The sequence below is a fragment of the Sciurus vulgaris genome, assembly GCF_902686455.1.
Source record: "Sciurus vulgaris genome assembly, chromosome: 3".
Taxonomy (NCBI): domain Eukaryota; kingdom Metazoa; phylum Chordata; class Mammalia; order Rodentia; family Sciuridae; genus Sciurus; species Sciurus vulgaris.
Genome location: NC_136463.1, coordinates 165,454,880 through 165,467,583, shown reverse-complemented (window position 1 = coordinate 165,467,583; position 12,704 = coordinate 165,454,880). Strand labels below are relative to the sequence as shown.

Here is a 12,704-nt window from a genome sequence, read left to right as displayed (position 1 = left end):
TGCCAGAATAACACTATCTACCTATTATTGTTCCACAAAACTGCATGTCTTCCACTGATTTTAGAAGAAAAAAAGATGTGGAAAAATTTGGTTTCTTCTAAGTTTCTCTCTGTGCATAAATTTATGACAGAAAATAACAAAACAAAGATTTTCTTTCAGGAATTTTTAAAAAGTTTTTAGAATGAAATCTGTGTTCATAAAAATATATTTATCATATATTATTGAATGAAAAGTTACAAAATATAAGGCATTATTATAGTTTTATTTAAAAGTTACCCACACACACATATACATAAACATGTATAAATACATTTACATATATATGTACATTCACTGAGAAAAGTCCAAAAAGTTATTTAGCAAAATGGAAACAGTGGTGGCAGAGGTCAGTAAGATTATAGTTAGTTCATATTTTCCTTCATTTTTCTTTATGCAACAATCTTGATTATACAGAATGATGAGTTTCATTATGGCATATTTATACAAAAATAAACAATTTAATCAATTTCACTCATGTCAATCAAATGTGTTTTAGGTTCACAGAAAAATTAGAAGATCCTAAGATGTCTCATATGCCTCCTATCCCTACAGATGCATAGCCTACCCCAATATCAACATCATCCACCAAAATGGTATATTTGTTACAACTGATAAACTTACTTATCACCCTAAGTCCATGTTTTACTTTATTCCTTTTGGGAAATTGTCAAAAGTCTAAATTCTTCTTAATATGAACAAACTAGTTCCTTTCTTCCACTCTACTTTCTAGAATTTCATTATTATTCCAGAAATTAACTTATCTTCATGGGAGAAAATTTTACAAACTATGAAATGATTACAAATACATAAGGAAGTGACTTATAACAAATTAACCAACTCCCGCACAACACTCTGTATTCCACTCTGTCAATGAATTACAATTGTAAGAATTCTGGTCACCTGTTCAATTAATTTGCTAGTAAAACTTTCCACATTTTTTATAAGTAGAATTTAAATATAATTCAGCTCTCCAGAATGAAAGTTCTCATATATTACACATATCAGCTTCATTCAACTCATTTTTATTTAGTCCAAAATGAAAAGGAAAAAATAGTCATTTAAAAATAACATACTCAGCTGCCTGTTTGATGTGCTTTAAGTCTTTCTTCAAATTTCTGTTCTCATTATCTAAAAGCATAATCTGGGTGTAGACATCTGGAACACTCCCAGCAGTTCTAAGTTCAGTTACTCCCTTCTGTATTAACTCATACCTAGAATGGAATCAAACAAAAGACTTTGTCATTTCTCTCCAACTGCCTTAATTCACATGCAATTCAAAAAATTAAGTCTCAAAGAATTTGATGGTAATTAGTTGTCACATTACATTTGTAAACTAAAATGTTACTATTCATAAGATATTGTTAAAATAAAGTATTAATGAATCGTGGTATATAAAATATAACTGGACCTCTGGTAAAGTTAACAAAACAGTTTGAGTCACTATCTCAAGGAGTTTAGTTTCCTACTAAGTGAGGATGGTGATAAATTCTAGGAAATAAAATAAAGCAGGATAAGAGGGTAAGAGAAAGTGAGGGGAAGGGATCTGTTCTATATATATAGTGGTCATGAATGACAAGCAAGCAGAGTGATATTCGGGCAGGCTTTAAGAAAATGAGGGACAGTACCATGTGAATCTATGGGAGAGTATCTGGGGCTAGAAAATAGTAAATGCAAAGACCTAGAAACAAGTAAATGTTTGGCACTTACAAAAAAGAGCAAAACACCAGTATATAGAGAGTATGTGAAGCTGGAGTCAACTGAGTGGGAGAGAGAGGTGCAGAAGACAGCAGAGAGTTAATGAGGAAAGAGATTTCACTCTGAATCAGATTGAAGCCGTGGGAAGGTTTTGAAACAAGTAACACTGATCAGATTTGTTATAAAAAGATGAGTCGCTTGGAAGAAACAGCCTGTAAAGGAGCATGCACAGAATAAGAAACTAGTCCAGGAGAGACAGAATGGTAGGCTGAACAAAGTGGGTACCAGCTGAGTTAGAAGAAGTGCTGTCCAGGTAGAGATGGCAGGATTCTCTGATCAACTAGTTGTCAGGTTTTAGCAAAAGAGAGAAGTCAAGGAGGACTTCAAGGTTTTGGTCTAAGCAACAGACATCTATTTACTAAGGGGATAAATGAGTGAATGAGTGATTGGAGGAATCAAGGAACTGATTCCATCTGTGTTAAATGTAACATATCTAGCAAATAAGTGAAGATGAAAGTCAGACATACATGTCAAGAGTTCAGGGAAAAGGTCAAGATAGGCAATTTAAATATGAGTACCTCAGTACATAAATGCTACTTAAAGTCATGAGCCCAGAAGAGACGAGATAGACAGTGAATGTAACAAGAAAAATGATGAAGTCCCAGAACTGACAGAACTGAGTCATAAAACACTTCATCATTTCAAAGTTGAGAAGGGAAAAAAAAAAAAAAAAAAAAAGGAAATACGACCAAAGGAATTTAAGAGAAAAGAGGTCGGTGAACTAATGGGAAACTATGACAAAGCTGTGGCCAGGAGTCACATGGAGAAATGTTTGAAGAAGGAAAAAACAGATAATGGTGCCAATGCTGCCAGGAGTTTGAAAGAGTACTGAGAATCAAATCCCTGGAATTGGCAATGTGAAAGTCACTGAAAAAAACGTTTACTCAGCTAAGCAACAGGATGAAAGGGGACGAGAAATGAGAACGTGGCAACAAACTTTTTCAAGGAAACAAGCCATTAAAGAGAAACTAGGAAATCAAGATGAACTTCAAAGAGGATGTAATAAAGTTCAGGGTGCTTCATTTTTCCTTTTTTTTTTTAAATGTATTAGATATGACTGCACATCTGCATACTTATGGGAATGACCCAGCAGCGAGGCAAAAAAATGATAAGCAAGAAAGAGAGAGACAAATACAGGAGCAATAATGTCCGTGAGTAGATGACAAGAGCTGGAATATAGTCAACAAGAATAGGGCAGGCGATCAACAGCCACCTGCATGATTCAGCATCTGTGACAGGTAAGAAAGAAGGCCTGAGGACACAGCAGCAGGTGGGTAAAGGGGGAGGTGCTACTCCTCTTCCTTTTTCCTCAGTACAATAAAAAGGAACATAAAACATCAGAACATTATTGATAGATTGTAAATAATTATTAATTTTAATCACTATATATAAGAATCAATAAAGCTAAATTAAAAAACAAACAACACAGAAAAACACTTTACATAATAAAGGTATTAACAAAGTAATCCCTACAAAGATTATTATAAGTAAGCTAAGTATCAAAAAGTTTAAATTAGTATTTTCATATTACAAACCATAAATTAACATTACATTTCAATAATTCATTCTTTTTGTGTTATATAACTCATGTAACAAAATACGTGCAAGAAGACCCTTATGGAATATACCGAAGGTTAAAATAATTATATCAATGTATTATACTATTTTCATAATTTATAAAATAAATAGGTAATTTAATCATAAATTTAATTATTTTATCTCTATTTGATATGTGATTTATAATTATCTCAAGAGAAGACATAGAGATTGAATGAAGTACTAGACCACAAAGTTTTTTGAATATAAAATTGATTTTTAGCAACTTGCTTTATATAATGCAGAAACAAAAAATTCAACAAAGAAATTATATCTATGAGGACAAAAAGTGACTTAACAGTTGCCCTCTAAATTAAATACTATTAAAATAAATGTGGTAAAAGAAGCACAAGGCAAAACATAACATATGACATTTACCTTAGGGCATTCCAAAATCATTCATCATACAAAATTTCCTCCATGCACAAAATAACAAGAATTAAGACTTCAAAGGTACTATAAGTAAAATTTAACCACAAATTCCAGAAATATAATTCTGAAAAAATCTTATTACATTTTTCCTAAGATTTTTAGCTTTTTGTTTGTTTGTTTTTGCATATATGTGCTGTTTTATTTGGAAGAAATACCCTGGTCCTTTTATTTCTTCCTTATTTCCTCATCATTAGAATAAAACTGGAAAAAAATGTCCAGGTAGAAAAAGATTGTTATAACTATTAGGAAACAAAATTTATTCCCAACAAAACTGCCAATAAAATTACATTATATTAATGTGCTTTGTAGTTACCATAAGTCTATATACTACTTAAAATTATGTATAAATGGAGAATAGGTATGCATTTTCATGAGAAATTATAGTTTTCACAAGATTTGTGTACATACCAGAGTATCAGACCACCACCACAAAAGCCGAACAAGCATGATAAAATACCAGTAAAGATATAAACAGTGTCAGACAGGTAAGGATCAATTTTCCAGCATAATGGCACCCAAGACACAGGTTATAAAAAAACAGGGAAAAGGTCACCTAAACAGTAAGACGCATCAAATGAAAATTTTTTTCTCCATATTGTCAGAAACAGGAAAGTATATTACCAACAAAGACAAAATTCTCTTAATTACTGCTAAAACTGAGAATACTGGAATTGCCAATACCATGATAGACAGCCCCTCACAGGAAACAGTACATTTGAAAAGTTCAACAGAAGTTCCATGTTTCCTCACGCCAACATGGAAAATAGGCACAAATCTGAACTCTAAAATCAAGGCATTTCTTAATTTTCTTTGGCTCTTGTCAAGCTGGAAAGTATCTTTCTCATTTTTTTTCAAGACTCCCTTGAACAATTCAACAATATAGCATTGTGGTTAGGAGATTGGTCTTTAAAATCCATCTGGTTTGAGTTGACTCTGCCACTTGCTGACACTTACTGAGGCAGATGTCCTAGTGATGAACGAGTTTACCATTTCCTCATACATAAAATGAAGATATATTAGTAGCTATTTGCTACATACAATTGTTGGGAGAAACATCAATAAAATGATACAAAGTAAATTTTTGAGTGATAAGCTTAAGCTCTCTTAGTATTTTAAACCCTCCACATTTAATGAATACTATATTATTTTTGCTTTAAATTTTAAACTTAATATTTACCTATAAGGCTGCCTTCTTGATATCACAGTATATAAATTTATGCAGATATATTTACAGGGCTCAAATTTAGCATAGTACAATACAATTAAGAGTTAACAGAAGAGTCAAAATATTCCTGTGTTTAATTCTTATTTGAAACATAACCAGATGCCAACTCATCAACTGAAGAAACAGTAATAAATTTAAATGACAAAGGAACAAGTACTTGTATGATATTTACTGAGTCCATCATTTACAAAATCACCACACATACGTCCTACAATACTGGGAACATAAGGGCTTTTGCAAGGGCAATTTTAATTCTAGTCTTGCCCTTTAATATCTCACCATCCCTAGAAAGTTGTAACTGTACTGCCCACAATTGAATAATTATATGTTATGCCAAATTTTATTGGCTGAAAGCTGCAACATGTATCTTTTTAAAATAAAAAAAAATTACTCCTAATTTACAGTCTCTTCTATAATAAGTATATTAAATTAGTAATTAACTGTCACAAGTAAACACCCTATTACCTTTGATAGAATTTTTACTACCACCCTACCTTCACTGAAATGGTAGGAAAAGAGGATAAATTAGAAAGAAGCAAGGATTAAAATATGAAGTAAAAAAGAAAGAATAAATTAAAAATTTTGTTTTCAAAACATTAGCTAGAAAGGGAGAGTCAGAGTAAGTGTGCTAATAAGAGGGAAAGGCAAAGAGCCAAGTATGTACATTTAGAGTGAATGAAAACTGAACATGTTAAGAGTCAGGAGAACAGTTCAGTTAGGAAGGGAGATGGCTGACATATGCACCTCTTCAATTTTGCCCTCCTCCAGGGTAAATTACCATTGTCCATAGAGTATTCCTAAAATAGACATAAAAATAGCATTGTCTAAACCCAGAGTGAAAACTTTTTGGTGATACATACAGCAAATTCCTAATACATCCACTTATATGTTATAAAAAGCAAGGATTGGAAACTCTTTTTGAAAAGGGTCAGAAAATTAAAATTTTAGAAACTGCAAAAACTGCTTTGTAGGCTATATAGTTGTGACTAATTACTTTTCTTTTATTACATGAAAACAGTCACAGACAAATACCTAAAAAAGAGGTCATGGCTATATTCCAACAAAATTTTATTTATAAAATCAGAGGGCAGGTCAGATTTGGCCAAAGGGTCTTAGTTTTCTGACTCAGGATTTAAAGAATTTACTAATTGAGAATTGAAAGAACATACGTCAAAGTTTACTGCCCAGTTTTTTGTTTCATTTTGTTTTGTTTTGCTTTTAATGAATTAACAACAGAAAATCATTGTTTTGTTTCCTTTTGCAAGATCAAGTGAATTCAAAGCAATGATAAATTCTATGTAGTTTTTACTTAGATGATGATGAAAATAATACATAAATATCCCTATAACCCTATTATGTAGTATAGGTAAAGGTTTCTGATCAAAATGAAAATGTTTTATGTGAAATAATGATCCAATATAGTGTGAATATAACAGCTAGGGATTTAAACTAGCAGCTAGAGATAAGGATAAAAATTATCTGATCTACAATATTACTAAACTCATATTATAAAAAGACAAAGTATACAATTTTTACCTTCTGACTGCAACATTACACTAAATTGTATACCTACATCCCAATAATCTCATAGTTTCCTAAAATGTCATATCATCAATTCAGAGTGTTCAATTTTAAAGGAAGACATCAATTATCTAATTACTAAAAGTCTACTTGGATAGATATTTCTCTAAGGGAATCATTTCACACTTCAAACTGACCTAACATGTTAAGTACCACATGTTCTAACACATTCTTAGAAGATAAATAGGTAATTGAATCATATTAATTTCTCATTTCACTAATCATTTGCAAATTAATCACTGACCTACTTTTATAAAAATGTATTTTCTAATACATCTATAATTAATTTTAGGAACTTTTTAAAATCATTCACACAATTTGCAATTTTAAAATAAACAGTATTATTTTTCTACCACCAAACTCAAATCTTTTTCTCAGACTGTATTAATGAAAATTGGTTCTCATTAAATTTATTCATTTGCAGTATGCTTAAACACAATGAAACTGATTATTCTTATATTCATGTCCTCAGTAGATGAGATGGAAAATAACAAAATTAGAATTATATCACAACCAGATTAGTAAAATATTGCAAATTATCCCTATTATTTAAAATCAGGAATTAATCCAAAATGGTATAGATTAATCTGTATGTATCTTATATATACATCTTATATCTTCTATATCTTCCTACAATATACAATGACTATTAAAGATCAAATATATTTCAACTGTAATCATTTAATAGTATTATTTTTTTAAATGCCAGGAATTCAAAAATATGCCTGGTGATCTTATTGATATAGCAAAGGAATAAAAACAGTATGCCTGCTGATTTTCATAATCAATAAGTTATTTAAGTTTTCAATTATAACAGAAAAATCTTGTTTTTAGATTATATTTGAAAATACAATGCTATTTACTTCTAACGTAAACAATATACATAGAAAAAGAATCAATCAAGTATATAAGAAGGGAAAGGCAGGTGTTTAACAATACATAAAGTAAGCAACATAATGCTGTCAATAGCATGCCAAAGTGTGAGAAACAATACCATTAGTAATTACACAAAAATAGTAGGAAAATATTTCACAAAAAATATTTAGTTATATAATTCCAGGTGATATTCAATTTTCTTGATTTTTGAAAATCAGTTAATTTCAATATTTTAGAAAAATGTTTAATGGAAATTTCTTGGCAACTGATACATGATTGTTTATTTGTGCCTTTATTTGTCTGTATGAGTGTGTCCTGTGGTTTCAGAGGTGAAGATAGGAAAGGTTTCTATCCATTTGTGTCAGTTATATCACTTCACAGTCTTTTAAAACAGTTGAAAGTGCCCATAGTAAATGCTATTACCATTTCTAGAGAACTATTTACCCACACAATTGTTTACCATTCAGACTGAAAGCAGTCAAGAGTTCTGGTCATTCCCATTTTGATCAGAAAATTGCAGAGAAAGTCTTCTATTACTTCAGGTACTGCATGCCTTGAAGGAAGAATTGTTTTCTGCTCCTGAAATATACATGCACAATTATTAATTTTGTAAACATAAAGGCTTTGATTAAGCACAAATAGGCTTTTATTCATTCATTCATTTTTGCAGTTTTTTTTTTAAATATTAAATGTCAGGGACTATTTTAATTTCTAGGCATAAAGCATTAATGAAAACAAGTCTCTGTCCTCATATGTGACAGTCAAGTGAATGAAGACAGATTATGAATGACTAAATACAAAATATACAGCATGGCAGAGAGTATCAAGTGCCTAGTGGGGAGAGGCTTAAAGATAGAGAGAGGCAAGCTTAAGGCAAGAATATTCATGGATAGGCTAATAGCCATGCATTTATAATGGTGGAGGAAGACTGCATTGATATATGGGGTTTGAGCCATAATCTCAAAAAAACAATCTCAAATACTGAAATCCAGTATGATCAAAATTCCTAAGGTATAAGATCCTGAAGGATCAAAATCCCCAAAATATAATTATAAAAAATAATTTTTAAAAATTCTTTAAAAAAAATTTATTTACATTTTTAAATGATTTATTTGAGAAAATCATGACAGAACACTTCAAAGGCCACTTTACACAATAATATAGGCAATAATAACAAACATTTTTGTTAGCATATTTAGGTATGCTAAGGGCAGTTGTACAAGTATAAATAATATAAACAGATAAATGTATTCATAAAGAAATAGGTCAAAAGCAAAAGATATAAACATATACTACTATGGTTGGTAGTTATGTGCACCCAGCTTTATAACTGCAATCATGTGAACTACTATCATGAACAATCCCAAACTTTTGATGAAATCAATCAAAAACCAGGATGAGCCACAAACACATATGTAGACCCAAACAGCCACAATCTCAAGAAACATTCTTCACAAATGCACATGTACAAAAAGGACACCTCTTCATTTACTGAGCAAGTTTCAAGGTTTTTACAAACATTCAATGCTTACAAAGTCAATAATGTTATAATGCACTTTTGCAGAACCAAACTTGCCAAAAATGTGTAAAATGAATTAGTTATCTAAAATTCTTTGCAAAATGTAGACCTCCAATAATGGAAACCATGTGAAGATGAAATACATAGGAGAGTGAGTAGTAAAAAATAATAATAATGTTAACAACATAGTGGAATAAAAAAACAAAAAACAGGAAAAGGTTCAATGAGAAAATCCACATTACAAAGATAGATTATAGGCAACTGCACATATGTAGTCCATAAGAGCTAGATGACTTTCACAATCATTAAGTATATTTTGAAGTTTTCCATCATGTTGAAAACTTTAAAGGTATAACTCTCAGAGAACATGTTCACATTCATTTTCTAAGTGGCACTGCTCTTTCAGAAGTTCTTCTATGATTTGAAATATTTCTTCTGTGATTTGATATCACTGAGATTAAAATTCACTATGAAATTTCCCCACCTCCACACTGTGCTATGTTGTTGTGAATACTCGGAAATCCCTTCATCATGCATTCATATATAGACCACAATTGGGCAGAAATGATACTGGTGATTGTACAGCAACATCACTGCAAAATGTCTTCTTATCCTACCACACACATAAACATTTCCAAGCCAATCAATAACTTCACTGGCTTCTTCAGGTATTTGTGACTTTCCTTCAGTGAAAGTTCCTGAAATTTCATCAGTTGGAAGGAATACCAGAGTAGACAAATTATGCATTTTTAAACTGAAGTTTTCATCTTTGCTGTATTATATAGTCAATCCACCTGCATAACTTCTCTGCCAAACACACTAGGCTGAATGGAATTTTTGTTTCCTTGATAATACTTTGACCTTCACTTTTAGTATCTTCAATTGCACCTTATTCCAAATCTGTCATTATGATGTGGTGATTCAATTGAGATTGATTTCTTTGTGAAAAGTCCACCATAGATCTCCAAACAAGCATTTATAAAATGCTTCACTTTGTCCAGTCATTAATACCTAAACAAGCAAATAAGTTCTAGAATTTTAGGATCTAACACAGGAATGAACTGTATATAGCTGATTTAAAAAAAAAAATACTAACATGGCACTTTTGCAATTGCCATTAGAATTATGATCAGCTCTGGATAAAGTGCTATCCTAGCACAAATATGGGAAAAAAGGAAGAATAACTTGTGTTTCAAATAGTGTATCATCTAGTGCAAAGGCCCTGAGGCAAGAATGTGATTGGATTCTCTCAATAAGAAGATCAACTTTCCCTTCCAAGGGCACATAACAGAAAAGAAGAATAATAAAGAAGAAAGAAGAAAGAAGAAAGAAGAAAGAAGGAGAAAGAGGAGGAGGAGGAGAAATGTAGGAACCTTGTGATTCTCTTAATTTTATTTTTTTTAAAATATCCTTATTTTCAGAAGCACTATGTGATTGAAGAAGCTGTATTCTCTAATGAAAGTAAGGAATTCTATCAATTCTATCAGGAGTCAGCTAATTATTCTCATGAATAGTTTAAGAGAACACAAGTATGTCTATTTGTTTACATACTGTCTATGGCTCTTTTGCACTACATGGGACAGCTGATGGCTCTCAAAACCTAAAACATTTACTCTATTGACAGAGCATCTTTAGATATCTAGTCTAGAAACATGGAGATATTTCAGCAAATGACATACAAATTAGATAAAGCAACTATGTCATATAAACCAGTGTGGAAACAAATTAAATAGTGGATAGTTTTGATCTCTTCCTGAACATATCTAAAACACACACCTTGAAACATCCATATGGAACAGAAGTACAACCACTTTAAACTGCTATGGTTCTTACTTATACATTAACATGTCTAATCCTGGCCTATGCCTTAACCCCACAGTCCTTCTGCGTTTATACAATTCTCTCTCTCTCTCTCTCTCTCTCTCTCTCTCTCTCTCTCTCTCCCCAAGCTATAATGTGATCATAAATGTCTCTTGTATTTTTACACAAAATATTTACTCAACATAGATTTGATGAACATCCCCCATGTGCTACACACTGTGAAAGGTGCTAGGAATTCACCAAGACACTGTCCTATCTCAAGCAATTCCAAGATTGCTTGAGTAAAAAATAAGCATTACAATACAGAACTCTTCTGTTTATGATAAGGTTAGATTACAAAGGCCTGTTCATAAATTTATACTGATATCATACACACAACCAATATGCATATTTATGTAATTTAAGTAGCACTTTTATCTCAATTATACATTATTTACAACTCTCATTATGACTTTGTAACTAAAATATGAGGTTAATAAAACTCCTCAAAATAAGCACACAAAAAAGCAAGGAATACAAGCTAGCAAAAATGTACATCACTTTATAGATTGCTGAATTACTAAAAATATTCTACTCTTATAAACTCAGAAATCTGAGTATAAATAAAAGTGGCTCTGGTATGCAACTTAATTTTACAATGACAGCTCTAAAATTAACATTCTTCTAAGTACAGTTGTCTGTGTTGTATCTCTATTGCTATAGAGATTTGCTAGATAAAGCAATATATAAAGGAGAAGAGTACTTCACTACCTTGGATAAGTAAATGAGGGTTTTTAAGGAGACTCAAGTTGACTTCATAGAAGACAAGGAAGTTCAACTGGCAAAGAAGGATAGAAGGAAATTCAAGGCAAGAAAAAGAACTGAGGCAAAGACAAGGTGTGACAGTTCAATTTATTTGTCCTCAGGATCTGCACAGCAGGACCAAAGATACAGCTGAAAAGACAGTAAGAATATCAAAAAGGCAAAGGCAAGTAGAAGGGTGGTGACAATGGGATTTAAGTAGAAAAGAGGTAAATTCAAATCTGCATTTGGAAACATCTTTTAAGCAGGAACTGAAGTAAGCACAGTACCAGTTGCATGCAGTAGCTCACATGAGAGAAGACAAAACACAGATCTAAGAGACAAAGTGAGGGGTGAAGGTGAGGAAAAGGATAGGAGAGATGAAGACAAAAACTATTATAGAATATAAGAACTAACTGAATGTAGAACTGCACAGAAGCACTGACTTGCACATACCAAAATTAGCTTACTTTGAACCATTCTAAAGTCAGTGGGTTCCTCTGAAAACTTGTTGACTAGTGAGAAAGAAAATAACATTAAAATCCAGGTGATCTTACCCTGTCTCAAAATAAAAAATAAAAAGGGCTGGGGATGTGGCTCAGTGGTTAAACACCCCTGGGTTCAATCCCCAGTACCAAAGGGGAAAAAAAATCCAAGTGGTCTTAAAACATAAAACTCATTTTATTTGGGACTTGATCACATTCATTCCTCAATTCACCTTAAGCCAAATATACTAGCTTGGATAGTCAGTCTATAGGTAAGGCTTTGAGCACAAGGAGCCTGGTTCTTTGAATTGAAATTAAATGTGTACATCAAGAGAATGGAAACTCAATAATGACAAATAGCTCTTTTTATTATGACTTAGAAACTGAACCTTATAAGTAATGAAAATTATTTTGTACTTTTAATTCATTAACATTATGATATATAAAATTTAAAATAATTACACTGATCTCACAGAAGATCAAGGTCTAAATAAAAGTAATCTAAATTTACTAATCCTAGACTACTTTTGTTAACCAATATATTTCTTATCAAGGAAAAATATGATAACTAAAATTATCTTAGAATACAGTTCAT

General features: G+C 31.6%; 1 protein-coding gene across 5 annotated transcripts in view; it reads right to left on the bottom strand.

The window, feature by feature from the left end:
* SPAG16 (sperm associated antigen 16) overlaps positions 1–12,704 on the bottom strand; it is a 1,132,889-nt gene that overhangs the window by 1,098,982 nt on the left and 21,203 nt on the right. For 4 of the 5 annotated variants that reach the window (XM_079132512.1, XM_079132513.1, XM_079132514.1 and 1 more), the window contains exons 4-5: positions 7,965–8,083; positions 1,113–1,250 (exon numbers count right to left, since the gene is read on the bottom strand). In XM_079132512.1, the coding sequence (XP_078988638.1) occupies positions 1,113–1,250; positions 7,965–8,083 (257 nt within the window). Of the gene's footprint in view, positions 1–1,112; positions 1,251–7,964; positions 8,084–12,704 lie in introns of those variants that run through there. The other variant, XM_079132516.1, reaches the window with a different exon arrangement.